General features: G+C 41.5%; 1 protein-coding gene across 4 annotated transcripts in view; it reads right to left on the bottom strand.

Annotated features, from left to right (window-relative positions):
- Arid1b (AT-rich interaction domain 1B) overlaps positions 1-13567 on the bottom strand; it is a 369773-nt gene that overhangs the window by 148754 nt on the left and 207452 nt on the right. For 3 of the 4 annotated variants that reach the window (XM_036168631.1, XM_036168632.1, XM_036168633.1), the window contains exon 5: positions 1560-1601. The exons of the other annotated variant lie outside the window; for it this stretch is intronic. In XM_036168631.1, the coding sequence (XP_036024524.1) occupies positions 1560-1601 (42 nt within the window). The remainder of the gene's footprint in view (positions 1-1559; positions 1602-13567) is intronic. 4 annotated transcript variants of the gene reach the window in all.

The following is a 13567-nucleotide window of genomic DNA, read 5'->3' as shown; positions in this document are numbered from 1 at the left end:
ATTTTCGAAGAAATAAGATAAATTTTCAAGCTGAAGTACATTTGCTGAGCTCCAGAAAATAAATCTGTAAAACAAAAATCATTCAAAAATTTCATTTTTTTTACATTTCTATAGATCTGCAAAAGTAAAAAGGCATCTGAAACACTCTGAAGACTGGACCAATTTCCTGGGAAAAGGTTCCTGTAACTGGAATCCAGGGCTCTAAAAGCGAGGTGGTTGGATTTGCACACTCTGAGACACCAAACCACACCCCAGCCAGTGGTACACCAGAGACGCTGGCTCCGCTAACCCTTCATCTTTTTGCTGAATAAATAACTACAGTGGATCCAGGAGATAAGTTCACAGGTTTATTAAGTATGTAGTGAATATTCTGCATGCATGCTGGGAATCAAATTCAAAGCCAGAGTCAGAAGACGATGATCATGTGTTCAGTCCTAAAAAGACTAAATTAACTCTATTCAGAATTATGATATTTAGTAACTTCTGACATGAAGCATACAAACACATTAAGCTTTTAACACATAATTTTTTAGTATTTATGTATTAATTTATAATTTCTTTTAAATTGTGGTGTATAATCTTGATAAGTTTATAGCCTTAGAATAGCTCTGAGGGGACGGTCATTTCACTCATTAGCATAGTTAAGAGCCTGGGCGTACACTGAAGGGCAGGCAGAAATGCTGGCCAGACAAACAGGGCCAACTTGTAATTTGATTGTGAGGACACAGAACAGGAAGGAGTCAGGTGAAAGTGCTCCCCATGCTCCCGGGTTCCCACTTGCTTTCTGAGGGTACCTCTTTCTCTACACCCCAGACTCCTGCAGAAATGATCTGGGGCCTCTCTACTATGTGGCTGCTCATTCACTTACATGAATAAAAACAACTTTGCACGGCTGGCCCAGCCCAAAGCAGCTTGTTTCTTCTTGCTGTAACCAGTCTCCATATAATCCAGGCCTTTAGAACTCAGCCCAGGGCCCTGCCTGCCCCCAGAAGACCTCCTTTACTTTGTTCCTGCACACCTTCTCTTCCCCAAGCATGAGTGCAGCAGGTAGCCTGAGCAGAGGAAACCTACTCCACCATGACCCATCTGTTTACAGGTCTTTGCCAACTGTGGCCTCCTAGAGGAGGCTAGGTTTTAACTCGGTAGAGACAAGGCCTGTGGGGGTCAGCATAAAGTAGGGACTAGGAAACAGTTAGCAAAGCAGGAGCTATAAGCCTACTGCAGCATGTTGAAGGTCAGTGGTTCCAGCCATTTAGTTCCCCAAACGGGGGTCGACAATGAGGTAGGGTGTCAGAAAACCTTGCTCCAGGCCTAAAAGCAAATTGAGAAGCCGATCTCTACTATACAGAACTCTGGGCTCTCTGCAGTTCCTTACACCAAAAGTCTAATCCCAACCATAGCCTAAGTGATGTAAACATGTGCTTCTGTTAGCGCATTGGCGTTAGATTAAAGCAGCAAAGCCTCACTGTGAAGCCTCGGGAATGGGGCGGGGGGGACGGGGGGGGGGGGGGGGGATGGGACGATAGGACCTGCATGATAAACCACACCAGGCCACACACCTTGAGTCCAAAGGCTGCATCGTCCGAGGCCAAGACTTCAACCTGCAATCATAAGGAGAGAAATAATTTAGGCACTATCAAGAATCCCTTCTGAGTGCAGCCCTAGAAGCCCAAGCTGAGTGAGATGGAGAAGAAGCTGTCCATTGCAGCCTGCCTAGGGAGAAAGTCAGGAGGGATTCTGTGACTCCTCATAGGGTCAGTGGGCTTCACTGAGAGGGCCCACCTGCCCCGATGTGTGTGGTGATGCAAATCCTCAACAGGACCATCCTGCTCACACCACAAGATGCTGTCTTGTTACCGATGATCTGTGAGGGTAAGTCACGCTCAGGTAAGCAGCTACTGTGCTGATTGTCTTGCCACTGTTGCTAGTAGCTTCTTGTCCTACTCATGGCAGCGTGGGCGGAGCCAACCTCTGGAATGTGGCAGAGCAAGAGTTCTTGAAAGCAGTGCTCTGGGAGAGGCAGGCAGAACCTAGGAGTTATCAAATGATGGCAAGACTTCAAGAGTGCCTGTCAGTCTTGTGTAGTAGACGACAGAGCTCATTACCATGAATTTAAAAGCTGTGTGGAATGAGACATGTATTGATAATTACTGGTTTTTAAACATAACTATTCAGTCTAGTGTCTTAAGCTCGTAAGTTTGGCTACTACAAAGAGCCAATGTGAAGGGAAGAAACAAGGAAGGAGACAGGCTGAGTGTTGGGCACCTGGTGAAGGCTGTGGGGGGTCGGGGCTGGGAGGGACCTGTCACTGTCCTGAGGCAGATGTACACAGGCCTCACCAACGTGTGCTGCCATAAATGACCACGACTCGACACCAAGGAAGACTACCCTGGACCGACAGCCAGCACACAACCAAGGAGTTAAAGGGGAAGTGCTGATGGAGATCAGAGCCCCGCCCCCCCAAGGCAGAGAGATGGCAGCCTGGATGCCGCACTAAGAAGATGAGCAGCTAGGCTGTGATGAAAACCATATGTTGCTGATATCAAATATGATTTTAGGCTAAAGAATGAGATGTTGGATCAACTAGAGTAGAAAATCATGGTAAGATCCACTTACACCATTTCTGTTTACACTTCGATTTCCAAAGCTAACTGCAGATTTAGAAAGAAGCCTTATTGTAGACGTTAGCTTAGGATCCCTTCCCCCACACAAAAGCTTACACCTTCGAATATCCTGTGTCCTGCCTTCTGCAACACCAAGCTACTGACATCAAATAATTTTAAAATTACAACTCCTAATTGACACTGAAAACTTCAGCTACAACCCTGTTCAGGGAAACGCTGCCAAACGCAACTACTGTGGGCATTCTGTGACATCTGCTTACGAGCTGCGGTCCTCATCACTCCATTAGGACACACAACCCGGATGTGGGTGTTTTCACATACGTACAATTATTGCTGAGCATATTAAAGTGGAGATGGGTATCTACAGAGTGAGTTCTGCATATTTTAACAGATTTTAAAAGTCAAGTAGCAAAAAAAAAAAATCAGTAGCAAATAGAAATCTATTTAAAGATAAGGCTTTACTATATTTGACAACGGGAGGTGAGAGCAGCGTTCTCTGTGGAATTTAGAGCTCTGCATGTGACTGTGAGCACAGGCTGGCTTCGGATTCAGCTCTGCCTCCCTCTCCAGCAGGCTGTAGGGTATTTCAAAACTCCTGCTAGACTCTGAGACTCACCTCACTTAGGAAACTTCACAAAGCTGTCTTCTTCAAAGGCTATGATCTTAAAGCATGCATCCTGGCTTCCTGTCCGAAAATTCTCTGTTCTTTAAGGTTCTAAGGTTAGCACCCACAGAAAAAAGAGACTGCTTCAGTTTACTCTCAAGGAAACAGCAATGTCACAGGAAGGATTTCATGCTGGCCTCGGAGCATCTGTCTCCTTTGGAAGGAGCCCCTCTAGTGGGAGCAACGGAGTATTTCAAGCTTCACATCATTTCAGGTCAGCAAACTTACCAGGAACCAGCCATGCTGGGTGCTACTTCTCTCATAAACTTGAAAATAAATTTTAAAAGGAAAGTTGATAACCGTGTGTCTCTCATTAGCCAGAAATGATCTACATACGAACTGAAGTACATTTATATTGATCTGATATATGGTGTTAATATTTAGCTATTAGCCACTGACATAATATTTAATTTGGCTATGATGCAATCCTAACTTTAAGCTAAAGCAAGTATGTGCAACTGGAAAAATATGGTGTTTTCAGGAGAAAGACTGGACCAAACTGGAAAGGTGTGCACTGACATCTAAATGTTCATTCTTCCTATTGGCTGTACTCTGCAACACAAAAGACACACCCTTCCACATTCATTAATAAAGACTTTCTGGATATTTAATCCATGCAAGGCTTGTGCTTAGTATCTCAAGACAGTCAAAGTGGCGAGCTTCATGTAAACTCCCAATTTAATGTATTCAAGCATCCCTATACATTTGTTTTAAAACTCCAGAATCCAAGAGGACAAGCTGAGATACCCATGTTGCCGTTCTTCTTCCGACTTCAATGTGCAGTGAGTCGGAACCAGTGGCATGTAAATTACCAATAAGAATGCAGGGCTTTACCAAGAGTGAAATAGGGTGCGTGGCCAATGTCCTTCTCCACAGAGGAACAGAGTCGACCTTTAGTGAGGCAGAGAGAGGCTTCAGACAACAAAAAGGCTGAAGACACAGCGCAGGGGTTAACACAAGCTGCTCTTCCATGAGATCTGGGTTCAACTCCCAGTACACACATGGAGGCCCACAACTGTCTGTAATTCAAACTTAAAGGGAATCTGACACCCTCTGAAGGCACCAGGCATGTACATGGCATACAGACAAAATGCAGGCAAAACATATGTGCACACAGGAAAGAAGGAAGGAAGGAAGGAAGGAAGGGAGGGAGGGAGGGAGGGAGGGAGGGGGAGGGAGGGAGGGATAACAAAACTGAGGCTCTCTAGCTACAGAGCTGAGGCCTGTCACACGGGTTTCAAATGAGCCTATAGTCTACACTGGCTGACTGTGTGCCTATGCAGTTTCCATCTGTAGAGAACTCGAAAGCACAGCACAAAGGTCAGCAGCAGCCAAGCCCTTGACCCTGACCCCTCTTACTTGCCCTACTGGCTATCTCGACCCAAATCACACAACTCAAGGTGGCTATCTGCCCAGGACGGAGAGGGTAACACATGAATTAAGAAGGAGAGCTGATCAGAAGCGGCTTTTCTCACTTTCAGAGTCCTTCCCACTTTCCCAAGTAAAATACCCAGAGAAAGAACAAAAACACTAACTCAGACCACAGATGGCTCAGCAGGTTAAACACTGGTGGCCAACCTCAACAACCCGAGTTTGAGCCCCAGAACATACATGATGGAAGGAAAGAACTGATTCCTGGAGGACGTCCTCTGACCCAAACATAAGCTCTGGTGTGGGTGCTTTCCCCACTCTCACACTAATAAAGAAATGAATTGTAAAAAATAAAAAAGAACAGCACTACTAAAAACAGATGAAGAAAACCTAGCTGTGCAAATAAGGAATTTTCTATAATATTCTATTCCACTCCCCCCCCACCAAAAAAAAAAAAAAAAAAAAAAAAACCCAAGAAGAGAAGAAGCATGTGTGTATAAACAATAGTTGTGTCATCTATGCAATGCAAGTAGAACATTCCCAAGAAATGGGGGGTGGGGGGTGCGCCACTGATAATTGCCTTCAGGCACAGCAATGTATTTTTCATTGTACATTGTCTTATAATGCAGGTTTATTTATTTACTACAGGAGATCTTATTTAATTAAAAGTAATTGGTTAAAATAAGAAATGACATTAACAGCCATTGGATATCATTAATAATTCAATAAATGTATGCAAGTATCTTTGATGTTGATAAAAATAGATAGTACAGCAGCCAGCACTTGTATGTACAGAGTAGATTCCTGAACACATGTAGGTAAGTAAAAACAAACAAACAAACAAACAAACCATCCCCTACAACAGCAACCAAAATAAAACTCAAGAACCTAACAGTGTACAGTGTATCTACCCACCTGGAAATCTATCTGTAAGAGAAATCCCTTTACGGAAATAATTTGTGACATACTGCGTATATATATATATATATATATATATGGATAGATAGAGATAGAGAGAGAGGGCATGTAAACTGTATCATTAGTTAATGTAATATCAAATTAGTAAAAGTATACAAAATTAGGATGTAGTTATATGAAGTATGGTATGCTTACACTAGATAGTACTACATAACTGAAATCTAACATGGAAAAATGCATACACTGCAGTGAGTTCCAAAATCAGGGTTAAAATAAGAAAGCTAATATTTTAAGTTTCCTCCACACCTTCTAGGACTTGTGCCATACCAGGAAAATCTCTCCTCCTTCAAGTTTAATTTTTTAAAAGATTTATTTATTTATTATGTATACAGTGTTCTGACTACACACCAGAAGAGGACACCAGGTCTGATTATAGATGGTTGTAAGCCACCATGTGGGTGCTGGGAATTGAACTCTGGTTCTCTGGAAGAGCAGCCAGTGCTCTTAACCTTCGAGCCATCTCTCCAGCTCTGAATTTAAAATGTTTTCACTCATGTTTTCTCTTAATATGTGTTTGACTTTACTTTTTTAATTTAAATATTTGATCCATCTGCATTTATTTCAAAATAACAAGGGGAAGGAGTGAGCCAGGCCTAATTTTCCATCTGAGTAACCACGATGAAGAGTAATCCATTATTTTCTCCAAGGATTAGAGACACTGTATCTTTAGCATAATTAAATATTAAAATGATACAATTTTTGTCTCCAATTCTACGCTGCTATTCAACCCAAAGGGAAATGGGTATGGGGGAATTCTTAGACACAGTAGTACTTCCTAAAAAGAATAGCAAATTCTTAGCAAAGATTTAGATGCTCTTTAAAAAAGAAAAATTTGACCTGTAAGTGTGTCCAAAGAACAAAAATATACTTCTATTTATACTATTTGGTATGTCTTACTTGGCTGGGCCCAAAAGACCAATATGCCAAGTGAGACATTCATTGCAAATGCAATAAATAAACAGCCCCCTCAACTATGTCTCGGGATATTATACAATTCAAAGTGCAGGCTAATTTATTCTCTCTCCCACCCCTCTCTACGCCACCCCCAACAAATGTAAGCACCAACAGCTCACACTGGGTTGCAATGTTTTAATTTTAGCAAGTTGTATTTATCACATCAGATTATTATTATTATTATTTTACTAGCCTTTTTTAATTTTATAAACCACCAAAAAAGTGAACACACAAACCCAGAAATCTTTGCTGGCATTCCCCTTCCATTTATTAACTCTTCTCTGTCTCCTCCTAACACATATAGCCCAAATGCAACCCAAGGATGTGGCTATCACAACCACTCAGTTGTCTGCTTAGCTGGCAAAACAAAACCACAATTGCCCATACAATGTGTAGTGTGTGCTACATAGAACGACTACTCCCAGAATATATTTTAAATAGGCAAAAAACAAATAATGATAACAATTAATACATGCATGCTGCCAAAATCCATTGGTTATTGTGACACTGAGTAGTGTGTTTCACGAATAGGCAATGTGACAACTTCCTCATTTATGAGTGACATGCCTGTGCCTGGGAGCCCTAGGCCGCTCTCCTATGTACCTGGCTGTTGAATTTCAGGAGCCTGGCGGCACTGAAGTCATGCTCCTATGCGATCACTTCTCCAAATGTGTAAGGATACTTTTATTTTGATTCCTGAAGCAGAAGAGGAAATGGGTGCACAGAAAATGCCATCAGTGAACAGGGTGACTGTTCAATCTGACCCAAGCTTATGATGTACCTGGATCAACAAACTAGAGAGGCAGCAGTAATGCTGTGCTGTGTTTAAGTCCCGGAACCAAGAGGCAATACACACCAACCTCCTTTTCTTGGGTGAGTCTGGACTGGCTTATCGGACAGGGCAAGACTATCGCCATGCTAGCTGAGCTAAGGGCTAGTCGACCCCTGAGAAGCAAGGCTGCCTTGCTCATCAGTGCTAGTTGAAGAAGGGAGACAAAACCTGGGACCACCTAGCTGAACCCCTATAAACGGTCAAAGTGTGGAACTTCATTTAGTCACTATGGCTTTCTTCCAGTCGCCCCCAGACTGGACTTCTCACCTGGGGCCTCTTCCTCAAACACTGCTGACAGCATCTACCTCACTTCTCAGTAAGCCCTCTCCTTGTCCTATTACCTGAGGATTTCTGTTTATCCATGCACTGTCTCTTTCCACAAGAGCTAGGGCCTTGCCTAGCCTGCCCACTGTTACCTGGAAAGAGTATCAAGGACAGCAAGAACTCAGTAGTTAACTACTAAGCAAACACATGTGGGTGAATGAATGCAGTGTCTATAATACAAACAATGGGGCACAAACGTGTGTGTGTGTGTGTGTGTGTGTGTGTGTGTGAGTGAGAGAGAGAGAGAGAGAGAGAGAGAGAGAGAGAGAGAGAGAGAACGAACGAACTTAAGTTGTCATGGCTCCTTACGATGCAGACACATATATAACAGGGTTAAAGTCACAGGCAGCATTTGGCTCCTGAGATACACACTAGTGTAAACTAAGGCAAACCCCAGTCTGGCCACATTTACTGATGGCATCTACACATCTAATGCATTTGTCTCTGTACTCAAGAGTAGATTTTAAATTCCTTTATGACAGTTAAGTCTTGAGCATTGGCGGTAATAGAGAACGTGTGTTACTCAAAAGCAGACGTTTCCCATTCTCCCTGATGCGGATGTTTTTCTAGATTTGAAATGAGGAAAGTCAGATTAGAGTTGATATTTTATTGAAGCTACACAGGGACCATAACCTTGTCATACTTAATGGACAAAGTGAACCTGGGCTTTGCAGTCTGGCTGGGAAGTGGGAGGCAAGGCAGCTTCTATCACAGGACACAGCTGGCCAGTGGTGTAACATACCTTCTCCATCAATGTTCTCTAAACCCAGAGCAACCTTCCTCGTTATGTCAACAGTATGTTTGTAGACCCAGATACACAAATAATTCCAAACATTAAAGAAAAAGTAGACATTTACAAGTCATTTCCATACCACTGGTGTTTATCAAGAAATAAAGCTGTGGCATGAAAAACATAGGCCCAAACAGATGCATGTATTCATAACTTCATTTGTTTTTTTCGGCACAACATGTGTATATAAATAATCTAGATTTTCAAATAAAAATCTAGAAATGCTTTTAAAGAAGAAATGCTTTCCATGCAGATGGCTGTAAGATGCACTACAGCAGAAGATGCCACGCACAGAAGACACCAGTATTTGTGCACGGTGTCACATCTGCTTAGCTGCCCTTCCTGTAGCCTTCACATTAACATCCACTTCCTACTGGAACTTTCCAGATTTATTTGCAAGTCCTGTTCTGAAGAAGCCAAACAAGCCACAGATGTTAAGCAGGGGAGGGTCCCAGACCATGCTGCTCACCAGATGGCAGTGATAAACTCTACCAAAGCTGAAATGGTGTTGGATATTTTTCTAAATATTCATCTTGTTGTGTATGCCCTAATTTGGTTCAATTGCAATGACGTTTTAGGCAGAAATTCTGTCTACTCAACCTTGTATACCTAGAGTTTGAGTTATGAGTTAGGGTTAGAATCTTAAAACACAAGGCAATAAGTAAATTCCAATTACATTTCATAAAAACAATTTTTTATTTTGAAAAATATAAATATTATGAATTTCATATTATAAATGAAAAATATAGTATGAATGTATAATAACTAAAGTACTAAAAATGCAAATGTGGGAATATTTAACTGTTCCCCCAGTCCTGCCTACCTAGCACAGAAGCTCAAAGTTGTTATAAAGTCACTGGAAGAGATGACACTGTATATGCACGAGCCACAGTGACTTCAGACTGCCAATGTAAAGGTCAAGCAGGAAGGCCAGAGAAACGGCCTGAACCCTGGAGGACCAGGAGGTGTTTCAAAAGCAAACATACTTTTACATTAACCAATGAGTCTGGGATTACTGCTCAGCCATGTTCCTAGTGTTGTGACTGAGGGGCCCGTCTTTGCTGCTGCCCTCTCCAAGGTCTGGCCAGCTGGGTGGATGTCAGAGGAAGAGAAACCTTTTGCCTTAAAATAGTTCCACCAAAATGGATGAGCTGGAAACACACTAGGGGCGTGGTTACCACCACAGATCACAGAACATCTTCTGGGCCCTTCGAAGTTTCAACTGTGTGGCATGGTCTTGGTTACAGGATTGGAACAGGAAGACCAGCAAGAGGAAGGGAAGCTGAGGTGAACCTGCACTCAACTGTGGGAGCTTTACCCTCTGCACTGCAGAGGGCTCTTCTTTCAGTGGAGTTTCTTTGAAGGATCTGTTTAATTAGGCAAACCAATAACTACAAAGCTAAGGAAGAATTCTCTGGAGAAGAATGGATGGAGATATACACATAGAGCTTGTTTTCTTTTCTTTCAGATCTGTGCCCCACCCCCTGGCTCCAGACTAGTTGCACCATTCACTTCCTTCTTTTACACTGACTGTTTAATATAGTCTTATTTGCTGAGGGCACCCTGGACAAAAACCCAAACGCATGTATTATCTGCAGGAGACTCAGCCTACCGCGGGACATCAGAAGAGGTCAAGTTAGACAGAGACATTTTTAAGGCAACTGCCCAGGAGTATGTCACCAATCCACTCTGCTCCCCACTGGGTAGTAAGTATGTCATTTACAAAAAAGTTCACACAGGAAGAAGAGAAAATCTTCAAAACAAAGTCATAGCTGCATGAAATTGCTTTATTATTTATTTTACACTCTTTAGACTTCAAAAATTCTTCAATATTGACCTTCTATAATAAAAGGACTTAAAGATCTTGTTTCTAAAGAATTGCAATCATACATTTGTTTCCCGAAGAAGTGAGGGTCTGGAGGTTCCTGGGGCTCAGCTCACAGTGAAATCAGTGAGCAAGTGGGCAGCTATGGAGCACCAGCAGCTCAGAGAGGAAGGCAGGCAGCTCCTGTTAGGGCATTTACTGCAACAGCACATGCCTTTATCTGTAACTGTGCTCTTAAGGACAACTGCTTCACATCAAAGGACGCATCCTGACATTCAACGACAAGGTCACTCCTATAATTCTGTGGTTACCGTGTTCCCTTGAAGAACAAGCCTGAAACAGCAGCTCCCTTTATCATCAGCATTTCAACTGTGATCCAAAAAAAATGCATAAATTGGGAAATTCCAGAAACAGACAGTTCCTAAGTTTTAAACTACATACCAGTTTGAGTAGTGTGAATCTTACCCTGTCTCAGTCAAGTCTGTGAAATACTACTTTGGTCAGGTGGCCCATGTAACTTTTCCAAATGTACGTACAAGATTATATCCGTAGTATACTCATATCCTCCAAATGTCCTTCCTCTTGGTTGTATGGTACCTTTCTCTACTGTCTGTAACCCTAACACTCAGGAAGGTGGGACAGTAGAATCCAGAGGGAGAGAGCAGCCTGAGGACTACACAGTGAGTGCTAGGTAAGCAGGGGCTACAGGAGGCCCTCTTTCAAAAAACAAATAAAAATTCAGCTAATAATTTCTAGAAATTTCTCTATGAATTGGAAATTGCTCTACTTTTACTTTGCAGGAATAATTGGGGCTTTTAAATGTTTTGGCTCATAGAAACGCCTATAGGTTGTTGTCTGGAGTTAGAAAAGAACCATTTGTCTAACAAAATAATTTGTCGTTTCTTTTTCTAGTGCCCCAAATTGAATTCAGAACTTCTTGCATGCTAGAAAGCCAATCTGCTCTAAACCTCTTTGTAATTTAGTAAAACTGAATAAATTTCAATTTTAACATGAAAACCAGTAAACCAACCAGGAGGAAACACACAGAACCATAGCCAACACTGAAGTTAAGCAGTATGCTCAAGTTTAGACATGAAAACGTTACATAACATAATTCTTCCTAGTAAAGTTCCACAATCCAAATCTTCCAACAGAAAACTCTTAAAGAATACGCTGTTTACATCTGCTTGGCAGGCAGTCCCTACTGTACAGCAGGAAGGTACAGTGCAAAACTCAAAGTAAAACAAAACAAAACAAAACGTGGGGACCTGTTATACCAGAGCACCTGCTTACAGGAGCCCTGTCAGCACTTTTAAATTAAGTAGACTCGATTTCACTCATACAGATTCTTTACAGCCTTTGAGATAAAGGTGAGATTTCTGAAATAAACAATATATAACCAAACATAAAAAGAAACTGGCCACCAGGCAGTAATGTTCATTTGTATCACATTTTACCAAGCATCAGTGTTTCAGTGAAAGCTACCTTAAGTCCTGGCACAATGCAGCTACATATACATATATCCTTGATTGCTTGGCAGGAAGGGTGAGAAACCAAGCACAGAGGAGCACTTCAGTAGAGTCCACGTCAAGTGGCATGCAAAAAGACACTCTCAAGTTCAGTGACGTGCCTGCACAGGCAGAGAAATTACACATGAAATGTGAGCTCAATGCCACCCTTAAAGGGGAGGGAACCAGCTATTATTAATCCAAAGGGGAAAGAGATCAAAATTGAAAGTATAAATAATCTGAGGCAGCCATCTATACTTTAAATGGAAAGCAGGTCAAATTATTCATGTGCTTCATATCTCTTCCAATATTTTAGGTTTAATTCAAGAAACTACAGAAGCATAAGAATTCCAAAAGTCATTGTGATATTAGGGGGGGCAAAATTCATCTTTAGAATTTGCTATAAGCAAAGATACATAGAAATTGCACTTGCAGATAGAAGTGATTAAAATACCTCAAACAGATAATGTGCTTGAGTTAGGATTTAAAGTCTGGGATGATCCATATAACATTAATAGTTTGATACACTAGTAATTTCTGGGCAGTTTTCATCATTGGGGTCAATGTAATAGTAAAGGCAGGTGGACGAGAGGGGAAGCTGTTTTTTATCAAGTTCATGTTCCACTGCTACAAATTGCATCAGTTTATCTCAAAGAATTTGTTCTGCTTTCTTTTCTAATTACACATATCCCTCCTGAGATACAAAGAAAATTAAGTCTTTCTACTAACTCAATATTCACAAAGCCAAGGATTTAAAAGCCTGTCAACCCAGAACTTATTGACCCCCATCAGCTTAACAACCATTATACTAACTCAAAACCTAAAAAGGGGCTGGAGATGTGGCTCAGTTGGTAAATCATGGCTGAGCAAGCGGCAGGACCTGAGTTAGAAACCCAGCAGTCATGTACCAAAGCCAGGTTGGTGGCTGGCCTTATCCTTCCAGCACCTAGTCCACAAGAAAATCTCCAGAGAAAACAGCAAGCTCACATTTAGTCAGTCTCAAAAACCACACACACACACACACACACACACACACACACACACACACACAAATCAATTGATAAACGGATAGATGGATGAATGAGTGAATACCTTTAGATGGTTTTTAAAAAGAGAGTTAAGAGTGCAGCAGTACACTCTGGTGTGCAACTCACATCTTTTCACAAAATGTCCAAATAATTGGATTTAGTTTAGCTTAAACTTTAACTGTCAAGTGTCAGCAGTAAGGAGCAATGATCAAGGTTAGCAATGTCTATCCTATAATAATTATACACACCCTAAACATAGTTGTGTAAAAATACTATGAATATGCATAGTAAATGAGGCATAATCACAAACAAAACAATATATGATTCTTCACGAGGATTTCTTATGTACTTTGTAAAACACTCATTGCTCAGATTCTATCTCAACAACTTTTGTAACAAACTTTACAACACTATCAAAGAGTGTCAGCCGGGCGGTGGTGGCACAACACCTTTAATCCCAGCACTCAGGAGGCAGAAAATATACATCATGTGTTAATGATTATTAATTATACTCTTATCATAGTACCAACAGTGTGCAGACTTTAAAAATCATTCAGGCCACAAATCACAATAGAAATAATTTATAAACCAGAAGCCCTAGCTGATTACTCCTCGGTGCAGTATATGTGTTAATTAATGTACCATATGTGCTGTTTAGGCTGCTTGAAA

This window comes from Onychomys torridus, chromosome 19 (genome assembly GCF_903995425.1).
Source record: "Onychomys torridus chromosome 19, mOncTor1.1, whole genome shotgun sequence".
Lineage (NCBI taxonomy): Eukaryota > Metazoa > Chordata > Mammalia > Rodentia > Cricetidae > Onychomys > Onychomys torridus.
The sequence above is the reverse complement of the archived record's forward strand: the minus strand, read 5'-3'. Positions and strand labels throughout refer to the sequence as shown.